Source organism: Sorex fumeus, unplaced genomic scaffold, assembly GCF_029834395.1.
Source record: "Sorex fumeus unplaced genomic scaffold, SorFum_2.1 ptg000002l, whole genome shotgun sequence".
Lineage (NCBI taxonomy): Eukaryota > Metazoa > Chordata > Mammalia > Eulipotyphla > Soricidae > Sorex > Sorex fumeus.
Genome location: NW_026606059.1, coordinates 31,800,899 through 31,814,695, shown reverse-complemented (window position 1 = coordinate 31,814,695; position 13,797 = coordinate 31,800,899). Strand labels below are relative to the sequence as shown.

The following is a 13,797-nucleotide window of genomic DNA, read 5'->3' as shown; positions in this document are numbered from 1 at the left end:
AAACTGTCAATTGTGGAACTGCAAAAAATTTTGAACTCTTGTTCTGCCGTTGTACATTTAAAAAATTTTGTGCCTTTAAGAGTATAATATATATCATTTACAGCTTTTAAGTCGAATTTCAAGACGTTCGTTGTGATGATTGTTTTTTATTTCTAAAATATTCTATTATTTTTATAATTAAACTTTAGTAATTTTAATAGAAGGACTATCAAATGTGTTTTATCCTAATTATTTGAGGACTTTTTTTATGTATTACATAAACAAAATAAAATATTTCTATGTAATTTTTCCCAAGTCATATTTTAAGAATAGAATAGGATTAGGAGATGTAGTTCTGTGGAGATGGAGCACGTATCTCTCAAGTGTGTGGCCCTTGATTGGATTGCTGATATTGGTAAAAAATGAAAAAAAAAGATTAAGCATGAAGTTGAGTTGGAATAATTTCAATTATACATTTTAAAATTTTGAAAGTATTTCTTCCAACTGTCACTAAACTTGAAAGATAGCTCAGTGGGCTGGAGCACATGCTTTGCAGGCAGGCTGGTTACATTACTGGGACCGTGGCTCTTTTCAAGTGACTCCCAAGCACTGAGCCAGAAGAAGCTCCTGAGCATCATCAGGTGTGGCCCAGAAATGAAAAAATTAATAAAAATAAATTATTAAAATATGGTGCTTCCATTTTGTTAATGCATGAACTCATTTATCTAGATTAGTAGGGTTTTTCATTAATGATTACCTCAATTGAGGTAAAGTTGGATTTCACATTTATAGATTTTTTAATTTCTAGCAAAATAACTTTTTTTACAGTAGTTATTTTACTTAGTTGGCAGAGTGGAAAAAACGACTGGTCAAATATTTGAAACTAATGAAATGTATCTTTTGGTGAAAGTTCTGAAACTAATGAAATGTGTCATATAGTCTGTTGTGCTAACCCTTTATTCTTAATATACTCTAATCTTAACCCAAATTCTTGATATAAGAATTATGATTATGAGATGTACAAAGTTAGTTTTTCTTCATCAATAAGTTTCCCCTTGTTCTTTTTTGTCTTGCAGCAGTCATGTGATAAATTTTAGCTTTGATTGTTAATTATTTTTGAGTGTCACATTTTTGGTCTTATTTATTAATTTAAAAACTTTCACATGTATCATAATATATTTATTAATGAAATTTTTCTCCCACTTCATATAGGAACTGAAGCCTAGAGATAATTTACTTTTCTAAACTTATTATTTCATTGGTAATGTTTTATTGTATATGTATGTGTGTATATGCATATTTTTGATTGCTAGCATCAAGCCTAGAGCTTCATACATATGAGGCCTATATACCTCTGACCTATATCCCTGGTCCCTGAAAGTGACTTTAAGTAGTTAACTTGGTTACCACTTTGCTTGACAGTTTGTTCTGAGTATGTGATTTATTTATATTTAATCATTATTATTTATCTTAAAATATAAAATTTTTTTATCATACTATCAACATACATATTTGCTAACTTGAGTAAAATTTTTAAGTAAACTTGTTAAATGTAATATTTTAGTATCCTAATAATTTGGGGCTTTTTTAAATATAGTCACTGTAATTTTATATTTATTAACTTTAGCTGTAGAATATTCTTATGTTTTACCTTATAACAAATGTTGATGAGTAAAAAGTGTTTAGCATTAAGATGCTATCTTTTATGTGATTAGTGCAGTGAGCATTTCCATTTAACTTCATATTTGCTTGTTTTATAATCTTACTAGTCATTTTATAAAATTATGAAATAACACTTAGTAAATCACAGTCTTGTATGTTAACCATGTTAGAATGATTCTTTTACTTACTAGTATAGAACATTTTAAGAAGTATGTGTACTTAATATTTAAAGATGTACCTGAAGTAAAATGATTTATATAACATGAGTTATAATTTTGTAGTAATTTTAATCTTTTGGTAATTTTTATTTTTCTTTGGGATGGCTATTTTATCATTCTCTTCCTTTAAAGAGTATTGATTAACATTACTATTGAATTAAAGTAAAAATAAAATTTGGTAATTAACTGGAAAATGGTAACAGTTAACAGCTTTGCATTTTTCTTTGAACTTTTATTATCAGTGCTTCCCGGAGTGGATGATACCGCCTCTTATCTCTGGGATAGAGGATGTCACTGGAATGATTCAGGGGTACAGTTGGGTACAGTTTGGCACAGTTTTTTTTTTTTTTCACTTAAAGTAGATTTCCAATGGGATGCTGAGTAATTTTTTTTTTCTAAAAAAGGTTGGTTAAATAAGTTTTGAGATCACTGGGAATATCCCTAGAATCCAATGAATCCATTCACAGAGAAATTCACGCTGGAGAAATTCATGTTGGAGAAATTCATATTGGAGAAATTCTTTTTTTTCTCTTTTTTAAAAAATTTTATTGAATCACTGTGAGATACAGTTACAAAGCTTTCATGTTTGAGATTCAGCCATACAATGATTGAATAGCCATCCTCCACCAGTGCAAATTTCCCACCGCCAATGTCCCCAGTATCCACCCCCCATCCCAGTCCTCATCCTGCTCTATGGCAGACAATTTCCCCAGTACTCTCTCTCTATATATATTGCTTTATATATTGCTCAAATTTTCCCACCACCATTCAAGCCTGCCTGCCAGGGGCAGATGCTGGATAATTTATCTTCCATTGCTCATTTTCAGTATCATGAGAGTTCACATGGCGTACTTCTGGGATCCTAGATTGTGGATGGTTGGATTCCAGAAACATCTTTGTAGGGCACTAGTCCATTTTGGGATTCAGTTGGGAGTCTCTGGACCAGGGCTGTTGGTGCGCCATGATAGTGCCCTATGGAAGCTTCTGGGCGTGACAGCTAGGCCTCAGAGCGGGCGGGGAGCCAGGGAGGAACTGTGGCCTGGAGATTTAGTCCTGGTACCCGTATACCTAGGTCTTGCTTATGGGAACTCTTGGGTGCTGGGATTCCCTCTGGAGAAGGCGGGGAGACTGCACCTGCTCCATCTGGGGTCCCCAGGTGAAATTGGCTCAGTATGGGGCCCAGAGGGATCTCTGGTGCTGTGGTGCCGTTTGGGACTCAGCATTGGTGAAATGCTTGATAGGAAAACACAGTGATGTAACCATTAGTAAGAATTACATTAATTCTTTTATGTAGGCAGAAGATTGTTTCTTTCTCTGTTAGCTGCATGAATATCACCAACAAATGTAACTATTTTATTTTAAAATACTTTATTCTTTTTTTATATGGTTTTGAGACATATTGTCAGTTTTATTTTATTTTAATTGAATCACCAGGAGATGGGCTGGAGCGATAGCACAGCGGGTAGGGTGTTTGCCTTGCACATGGCTGACCTGGGTTTGATTCCTCCATCCCTCTCGGAGAGCCCTGCACGCTACCAAAGAGTATCCTGCCTGCACAGCAGAGCCTGGCCTCCCCGTGGTGTATTTGATATGCCAAACACAGTAACAACAAGTCTCACAATGGAGACATTACTGGTGCCCACTAGAGCAAATTGATGAACAACGGGAGGACAGTGCTACAGTGCACCAGAAGATAAGCAGTTACAAACTTGTTCATGACTGGGTATCAGTCATACAATATCCCAACATCTGTCCCTTCTCTAGTGTATGTCTCCCACCACCAGTACCCCCAGTTTCTTGTCTGCCAACCACTCCCCACCCTCCTCACAGCTGCCTCCTATGGCAGGCACTTTACTTCTTTCTTCCTTTATCTTACTCTTTCTTTCTTACTCTCTTTTCCTTCTGGGCATTGTGGTTTGTAATACAGGTACTGAAAGGTTATTATGTATATCTGTTTACCTACTTCCAGTACTCATTCCAGAGTGATCATTTCCAACTATCATTGTCACAGTGGTCCATTCCAACTGCTCTCACAAAAGATACTTTATTCTTAATAGCATAAAGATAATAAATTTTTTTGACTTTTTGTTTATTAAAGAAGGAGTTTTTTCTTATCATTTAGGAGTTGTTCATTTGTATTTAAATAAACAGAGGAAACTTGTTGTTTTAAACATCTTGCCTCCTTTATTTATTTTTTTTTGTAAGAAAATGATGATTATTTTTCCAGGTAAATATAAATTGATTTTAGGTTAAATTTGACCTCCATGCTATAATTATTTCTCTTGGCATTGACATTTGGATCTAAGTAAGTAGAGCTGATTAAATTGATGTCTTCAATGATATTGAGTGAAAAAAAATCCTTATTAACATATACATGTTTTTAATATTATGACATCTTAGCTTTTTATTCACTAGCCAGGAACTTAAAGTCACAGTATTTAATAGATTATTTTTGAGTTAGAGTGATGTTTTTAATCTGGTTTGGTTCTGAAGCCATAGATAAACAGAAGGGACTTCTCAGGGAAGCAGTGGTTTATAATCTGTGTCCTTTGATTGGAGCGAGGTTATTTGTAGACACTTAGTGAATTCATTATTTCTGAATATTGCTGTCTATCAGTGGCTGCTTATTGTTGAGGGAATTGAAGAGAGAGATAGCAGGAATAAAACCATTACTGATGCTATTTTTTATTCAGAAAGTACTTCCATTTGCTTCAGTTAAGATTTATAAAATTTAAGACTGCTGTAACGGGCCAGAGAGATAGTGCAGAGGTAAATTGCCTTGTATGATGCTGACCCTTTGACCTCTGACACTACCTAAGGTCCCCTATCACTTCCCAGAGTGACCCCTGAGTATAGGAGTAAACCCTGACCTGGCAGGCCAACCACCCAAATAAAACAGACAAAAGAAAACTGCTTTAAAAGTTGATAAGTTGAACAAAAAAGGAATTGTTTGGAGTCACTAAATATGAAATTTTTAGAAATACAGAAGAAAATTAGTAAATGAATATAGTCCTGTACAGATATATGCATATTTTTAGAAAAAAATAAGGTGACTAACTTTCCAAACTTTAATTTGGCTTCATATTTTGTCAGGTTCCTTTCTAATTTTTGTTTTTGTGTTCAGATCTTAGTAATAATTTATTTTATTTTATTTTTATAAGGTTGTTGACAATAGTTCATTACAGATAATATTCAAACACCAGTCCCACCACTGTGTACCTTCTTCCCACCATCAGAGGAAAGTGTGTGAAGATTGTTGTATTTCTTCCTGGAGCCAATTATAAACATATATGTTAAATTCATTTGTGTGCTACTTTTGGTACATTAGTGGGTTAGAGTGTAAGAGGTTGTGACCGCGCACTGTAGGATGTTCTGTGTTGCTCTCTTCCAGGAGCTTTATTTCATAGTCTTTGGATCTTGGCTGTTTTGACGAAATTATATGGATGGGGGTAGGTTGGGGGAAACGTCATTTTGTGGGTGTGACTGCCAAGCTACTGGAAAACTGGGGCGCTCTGGGGAGGAGACTCAGTCCTATTCTGAGCGAGCATGGAGATCTCAATTATGGGTCCCGCATACCTGGGTAGTAGCAAAATCTTTTTATGGAAACTCTGTCAGTAAGTTTTTCTTGATTTAACAAAGTAAACAGTCATTAGTCACTTCATAAAAGCTATTTTAAGATTTTGTTTATAAAATACATATTTCCTTTGCTATTTTAAATAGATTTTTCTATTTGATATTCTTCTAAATTATTTGTTGCATTGTTCTGTGGACCTGGGAATGTTGTACTGTTTTATTTATGTGGAACAATTCTTAGTGTTCTAGATTTAAAAAAATAAATACCAAATAGGAAAACTACTCTTGAATAATAGGGGAAACTTCTGTTTTATTTTGCCCTTTTGAATATTTATCCAGATTTTGTTATAATTTTCAGCAACAGTAAAATTTTGGGTGATTTTGTTAAATAAATTTATTTCTTCACTGGAAGGATGTACCTCAAATCATTGTTCACATGGGCTATTCATTAGAAAATTTTTTGATTTTAGAAATAGGTTTTCTTGAATTTCGCATAGAAATTGACCTTATACATAAATTTTTTCTCCTTCCCTCCTTCTCATTCTTTCCTCCTTCCTCTAAGTAGCATCACTTTACAGTTTCTTTAATTTAGAATGAACTTTGAAGAAAATCCTTTGTGGTTTTATTAACTTTATTAAAATTATATATACAGAAGAGCTCATAAAATTTTTTTTTTAAGTGTAGGTACTTTGAGCACAGTATACTTTGGCATCACTGTATCACTGTCCCCCCGTTGTTCATCGATTTGCTCCAGCGGGCCCAGTAACACTGTGAGAGTTGTTACTGTGTTTGGCATATTGAATACGTCCTGGGTAGCTTGCCAGGCTTTGCTCTGCGGGCGAGATACTCTTGGTAGCTTGCCAGGCTCTCTGAGAGGGGTGGAGGAATCGAACTTGGGTCGGCCATGTTGGCTGCATGCAAGGCAAATGCCCTACCCTCTGTGCTATCGCTCCAGCCCTACTTTGGCATATAAATGTATAAAGATAAGATAGACTTTGAAGTCCAAATGTTGCCTTTAGCCAACCTAACTGAAAATGCAGAAACCACAAGCTCTTGTTAAATTTAAGAATTTTATATTTTAAAATATTCTAATTTTGTAGGGCTGTGAGATAGTATCGGAATTAAGGTGCTTTGCTTGCCTGGCATGCAGCTGACCCAGTTTGATCCTTGAGGACCACTGGTTATGGTCCAAAGTACCCTCCCAAATGACTAATTTTGGGATTTCCCCATTATGTTTAAAAAATTTGTAACTCGAACTGAGTGATAGTATTGCAGGTAGGGCACTTGTCTTGCACGCGACTGACCCAGACTCAATACCTAGCATCCTATGTGGTCTCCTGAGCTTTGCCAGGAGTGGTCCCTCAACTCACTGCCAGGAGTAATCCCCGAGTACCACTGGGTCTGGCCCCAAAACAAAAACAATAAAAAAATTGTGACTTTAATTTTTAGTATAAAGGTAAAGGTAAAGGCCCTCCCGTTGATCGTCGATTTGCTCGAGCGGGCCCAGTAACGTCTCCATTGGAGACTTTGTTGTTACTGTGTCTGGCATATCGAATACTCTCGGTAGCTTGCCAGGCTCTCCGAGAGGGGCGGAGGAATCGAACTCGGGTCGGCCATGTTGGCCGCGTGTAAGGCGAACGCCCTAACCGCTGTGCTATCGCTCCAGCCCCAATTTTTAGTATGTAGAAACTTTTCATTGGCATAAGCAGGACTTTGTCATATAAACAAATTTACTTTTGTATTTTGTGTTGTGAGTTTCAAAGACCCACCCTCAGGTCAGGTTTGCTGATTAGCTAGGAAAATTAACAGGATTATCTGTCTGTCTGTCTATATCTCATTAGTACACCACTGATGTACCTAAAGCAGCACACGTGTGTTTGGTTTTAACATACTTGCTTGTATTCTCTTATATACATTCTCCATTCCTCTTGGAGAGCCCAGCAAGCTATCAAGAGTAATCGCCCACACGGCAGAACCTGGCAAGCTCCCTGTGGTGTATTTGATATACCAAAAACAGTAACAATAACGGGTCTCATTCCCCTGACCCTGGAAGATCCTCCAGTAAGGCACTCTTGGGAAGGATGAGTAAGGAGGGGCTGCTAAAATCTCAGGGCTGGGATGAATGGAGATGTTACTGGTGCCTGCTTGAGCAAATTGATGAATAATGGGATGACAGTGATACAGTGATACAGTTATACTCATAGCTATGATTCATAATGAAAGGACACAAAGCAAAATCAGCAAAGAAACAAGAACCATGGAACAAAATCTAAAGGAACCAGGCACAGACTCCTAAGAGTCCTCCCAACTGGAGACCTTTAGGATATTGTTAATTTGTCCGGTAGTGACTTATATGTGAAATATTGTCTTTGAGGATTCAGAGTCCAGAGTGCTAGGGCTGAAACGATAACACAGTGGATAGGGCGTTAGCATTACACGCAGCCAACATGGCTGACCTGAGTTCTATTTCTCCGCCCCTCTCGGAGAGCCTGGCAAGCTACCGAGAGTATCTCGCCCGCACGGCAAAGCCTGGCAAGCTCCCCGTGATGTATTCGATATACCAAACACAGTAACAACAAAATCTCGTGATGGAGACGTTACTGGGCCCTCTCAAGCAAATCGGTGAACAACGGGAGGACAGTGACAGTGTATTTGAGGAGTGCCCACGACAGGACTCAGGACTTTTATGGGGATGGGGAGGGGGGTGGGGGCGGGGAGAGGGATGATCATCAAGGCATTCTTTATTTGCATGTACCAAATTCAGTATTCCATGAAGGAAAGTACATGTTTAAGTAGATGTTTATCATAAACTGTTGTTAATGCAAATAGTTTAGGCAACATTGAGCCACTCTTAGGAGGCTCTTATGAGGGTTATGGTGGGGAACTTTTAAAATGTTTTCCTTAGTACCAGGTAATGACCAATCTTGTATTGTAAACTGGTCTTTCTAAGGATAGACAATCTCATACCAACCCTATTCTTTTCTGCATTTGTGTGTTTCTATACATCCAATATAACCAAATCTGGTTGCTTGGGATTATTACAAATTTGAATTTGATTTTATATTTACCTGCTCTTTGTTTGATTGTGGGCCACATCCAGTGATGCTCAGGGTTACTTCTGGCTCACTGGTTACCTGAGGATCACTCCTGGTGGTGTTTGGAGGACTGTATGGGATGCTAAGGAGTGAGTCTGGATCAACCATGTGCAAGTTAACCGCGCTACTTGCTGTACTATTTCTCCAGCCCTTGCCTGATCTTTACGTGGTAGATATTCAATGGGAGACATTAAATTGACATATGAGTTCAAAAGAGAAATTTGAGTATGTAGACATTAGATATAAAAATCTATATTTTTATATTTTATATTTTATAATTGTGTTGTGATAAATTCTGATTATGGCTTTCCAATTTTTGCTTCTTGGACTTGTGAGCAACTCCTTACCACATGGTTTTCTGAGCTCTGCTGGGAGCATACCCCAAAATACAGAGCTGTGGGTTGCTCTCGAGCATTGTCATGTGTGGTCTCCAAACAGAAACAAACACGAATTGCTTCTTAATATGATAATGAAATTTACCTAAAATACTGAATAATACATCAACTACTATGTTTCTTTAAATTGATTCTCTAAAAAAGACAATATATAGCTTGCTAATCTAATAAAAATGAAAAGAGAAATGTTTTACAAGATGCTGGTTTTCATGTATGCTTATGTATGTTGGTATAATCTTGTATATTCTTTGATATGAGACGTTAAATTAATGAAGTCAATCTTTGCCAAATGGAAAAAATATTTTAAAAATTATTGAAAGAATTTTTGAGAAGAAAATTTGTAAATTCTAATTTTGTTGTTGTAACCTCTTAGTAAAGTGAACAAATCATCTTTTACCAATGTATCAGCCTACTTTCTAATTTCCTGTTGCTAATATTTATTTTTTCATGTAATTTACAGTGTTAGTAAATGTTCTGACTTGCTACATTTGCTTTAATGGTAAGACCACTGTTACATTATGAATTGAAAGGGGCTTATACATGTAGTAATTCCCAGAGTATATGAATTTTATTTAAAAATGATTTCATTTTGAAATTTGTAATCTTCATGAATGCAGGGAGCATTTCTGTGAACCTAGTGCCTATTTGATACATAATAGGTATTCAATAAATATTATCTGAATAAGAAAATGATGACTTACAATTATCTCCTCTTGCTTAAAGATTGTTAAATCTAAACATTAGTGTTTTATTAACAGGATTATTCCTGAATCAGATTTTATTTGAATTTTTGAATGTGTTTACAGTAAAATTTCATTATAGGACTTTTTTTCTTGTAATATTTTCAAAATCAAATACCAAAGAAATATAAGACTGTATATTCCACTGTATGTGGAATGAACTTTATAAGCTGAAATGTTTTTAAGGATGTTACGGAACAGACGGGGAAATGTGCCTCGTATGGAGCATGATGGTGATGTCACAGAACAGTTAAACATACGAATCTCATCAGCTGGAAATGAAAGGTACAGTACATAATATAATTCAACCGTTCACTGCACTGAAAGAGCAGCTGCTTAAAGGCGACTTCTTATAAAAGTACAAAGGTGTAGTGTTAGTCTTACTGGTGAGAAAGGCATTAAATCAAAAGGCAGAGGGTGTGTTAAATGTCAATTTATAGTAAGCTGCAATATTCTTTTTTGTTGGTTTTGGGGGCCACACCTGCTGAGTTTCAGGATTACTACTCGATTCTGTGCTCAGGAATGACCCCTGGTGGTACTTAGGGAACCTTGCATGGGACAAGCAATTCAAACTGAGGTTGGCAAATGCCTTAATCCCTGCGCTCTCAGGTTCCAAAATTATTTTGAAGAGGAAGCTTTTGTTTTTTGGGCCACATTCCGTGGTACTCGGCTCAATCCTGGCTCGGTGTTCGGGAGATCATATGAAGTACCAGAGATAGAGCAAAGGTTGACCACATCTGTGCAAGTATCTTGGCCCCTGTGCTCTCTCTCCAGCATGAAGAGAAAGTTTTTTTATAAAGTGTCTTCATGTGTTCTGAATAAGTCCTTACAAATATTAATACAAAATTTATAATAATAATGAGGAATGAAAGTTTAATAGACTATAAATAAATCGAAAATATTTAAAATATCAGGGGTGATGTAACTTAACTCAAAATAAATTTTCCGGCAGTGTGGTTTTCCTTACTGAAACACAGTTTTTGTTGCTGTGGCAGTTGACACCTGTTGGTGCTAGTGAATAAATTTTATGTTTACTTTAAAAATCTTGTCTTTGTACTACATAAATCAGATGATGCAGGCCCCATCATCTGTGGACCACATGATGCCAGGAATTGAGCCCAGGTCTTCTGCATATGAAGCATTATTCCGTCTGAATGAACTATCTTTTTGGCACCTATTTTTTGTTTGTTTGTGGGCAAGACCCAATTTGGGGGCCAGGAGCCCAGGGGTGCTCAGGGATGGATTACCCCATGTGATACTCAGGGGTCAGATGGGACCCTTTTTAAAATTGGAGCTTTTCTTTATCATACTGGAAAGAAAGGAACCTAAGTACTCATTTTTCATAGATTTTTTTCATTTTAGTAAATTTCTTACAAGGATAATTCTCAGTTTGTCACAGAAAATGAATATATCAGTACAATGTTCTTTGGAGAAAAGTAATATATTAAAATGCTTGAGTTAAGACAACTTGCTCCTTGGATATTATTACTTTTTTTGAGTTGTTTATCTTTTTTGCTCTTTGTCTTACAAGGTGAGTTTTTTGGGATGGGTTTTTCTAAAAAATAAGGTATCAGAAGTAATACTTCTCTCTCTCTTTGGGAGGGATACACTAGCTGGGCTAGTTCTGCCTCTGTGCTTGGGGATCACCCCTGGTACTCCTCAGAGGACCATATGGGGTACTTGGGAGATCATATGCTATGCCACGGATTGAACTAGGTCTAGCCGCATGCAAGGCAAACATTGCCTTAACCCCTTTACTAGCTTTCTTACTTAGGCCAATTTTCTCTTTTATTGGGAGGGAGTGGAGATTGGGCCACACCCAGCTGTGCTTATGACTTACTCCTGACTCTACTCTGGTATCACTCTTGGTGGTGCTTAGGAAACCATTATATGGTGCGGGTCAAATATGTGTAAGGCAACTGCCTTTTTTCTTTTTTTCTTTTTTTTTTTTAAAGGGTTTATTTATGTATGTGTTCCTATTTTCCTTGTTTGGATAACTGTTCTTTTAAAAAGGCATTTATTTTTTTGGTGGGGAAAGGAGGTGTACACAGCAGTGTTCAGGGGCTTGGGGTCCCGTGATTGTGGAGATGGGCCCTAGGCTTTTTGCATGCAAAATCATGCTCTTTAGCCTGTTGAGCTCTCTCCACCCCCTCAAAGTCTTTTACTTGGGCAACATAGGGCCAGTGAAACAGGCTGAAGAAAAACATTTTTATACAGCTTAAATACATTTCCATCCCCCAATAAGAGAGACGATGGCATGGATTTATTCTAACTTTGAAACTAAGTATTATAGTATTCACAGTGTTTTGAAAGGCTAATAACTCATTTTTACATTTTCCTGTAAATCATTTGCCTTCTAATTTTTTTCTTTTCTTTTTTTAAAAAAGTGCTCCTGCCAGTGAACCATCCAGAACTAATCGAGAGATATGTAGTCCTTTTGCAGGGATGCTTTTTGGTATGTACAACATTTTCAGTTGTTTAGACTTTTGTAAAAGTATTTTTAAAAAGTATTTGGTGAGAAGTCACTATTGTAATTAATACTACTTACGCTGGTAATGGTTCATAACATTATCTTTCAGTTGCATTGGATCAAAAGTCTGGGCATGGCTGACCTACTGCTTAGAGTCTCACAAGTGCAAATCTCTCAAGGTCCTTTGCTTAGAGTCTTACAAAGTGATTTTGTAGATTTGACTTGAAGGAGGGGAAAAATTTATTTCCAAGCTCATTCATATTTTTTGACAGTTCACTTTCTTGTGGCTTAAGGGCAATTTCTTTTACTTCTCTTTCTTTTTTGGGGAAGGAGGTAGGGAGGGGCGGGCCATTGTCACCTGGTAATGCTCAGGTCCTATTCTGGTTTTTTAGTGCAGGAGTGACCCCTGGGGATCATATGTGGTTCTGGGGATTTGCATCAGGGAATGCAAAGCAAGCTCCCCAAGTCCTGTACTGTTTCTCAGACGTGGTTTCTTATTGGATGTCAACTGGAGCCAGCTCATTCATAGTTTCTCCGGAATATGGTCTTCATCATTATGACTATTCACTTTATAATGTGAACAAGAGGCATCTCCAAATGCAGGGAAGAATTATCTGAGTACATGGGGCACATTCAAAATAATCTATTTGATTAACTTTAATGGTTTGATACTTTAGTTTATCTGCAGATTAATTTCACCTTGATCATATTCTTTGGCTAGAAGTAAGTCATGCATACACTCATGTTTTGGGGAGGGGGGATATGGGCCAGTAGTAACCAGATCTTGGTGCAGCTTCTGATGGTTCTGGGCCTGTTTGGACCCAGTGGGGCTCCTTGGGTCCTGGCAAAATTGGGGGTCACCATGGAGCTTGAAGGGATGGGGAAATAGAACTTGGACTTTACAGTTCGAAGGCATGCACTCTCCGTCTTTGGGCTATTACCCTGTTCCTCTACTATGTCTTTTGTATATGGAAACAACACCGAAAGAAATGCTAATGTTCTAGAGATATAGTGTCACCACATCATGCCTATGCATGAGTATCCCACTACTGGTGGTCATAACATCCTTTTCTGGCTTCTCTTTGGTTCCTTCTTCCTAGTTTTTGATGGGTTGTTTGTTTTTATGTTGGGTTTTTCAAGTTCTTGGAGTTTTCATCTTGGAGTTTAACCCTTTGTTAGATGCATTGTATGCAGATGTTTTATTCCATTCAGTGTGATGTCTTTTTTAGTCATATATTTTCTTTTACAATGCAAATGCTTTTGTTGGATATAATACAGTTTTTGATTTTTTCCCCCCTTTGACAATGAAGCCAAATAACTAAAGACATCACTAAATCTAGTGTGGTATGATTGTATCTACTCTATTTCCTGAACAGAGTAGACAGTATTTACAACCTTCCTAGAACTAAAAAATGGAAGTTTGAGAAATTTAGATTTCTTGTTGCATAAGTTTCTCGAGAATTGGGAGTGCATATTTTTTCCTTGACACTCTCTAGGTGGTGAAGATCGAGAACTCATTCGGAAAAAGAAAGAGAAATATAGACTCGAATTATTGGAACAAATGGCTGAACAACAAAAAAACAAGAGACGGTAATGAGATGTTTGCATTTAAAAAGTTTTTTCCTTTTCTCCTAAGTGGTGCTCCAAAGGATGCCCTGTGCTTGG

At 36.8% G+C, this 13,797-nt stretch overlaps 1 protein-coding gene across 10 annotated transcripts in view; it reads left to right on the top strand.

Moving 5' to 3' along the window:
• The window catches only part of CSPP1 (centrosome and spindle pole associated protein 1), a 110,048-nt gene that overhangs the window by 31,220 nt on the left and 65,031 nt on the right, over nucleotides 1-13,797 (top strand). For 6 of the 10 annotated variants that reach the window (XM_056110420.1, XM_056110415.1, XM_056110400.1 and 3 more), the window contains 3 exons: nucleotides 9,849-9,947; nucleotides 12,050-12,117; nucleotides 13,629-13,722. The exons of 2 other annotated variants lie outside the window; for them this stretch is intronic. In XM_056110420.1, the coding sequence (XP_055966395.1) occupies nucleotides 9,849-9,947; nucleotides 12,050-12,117; nucleotides 13,629-13,722 (261 nt within the window). The remainder of the gene's footprint in view (nucleotides 1-9,848; nucleotides 9,948-12,049; nucleotides 12,118-13,628; nucleotides 13,723-13,797) is intronic. 2 more of the 10 variants (XM_056110408.1, XM_056110441.1) reach the window with 1 other exon arrangement.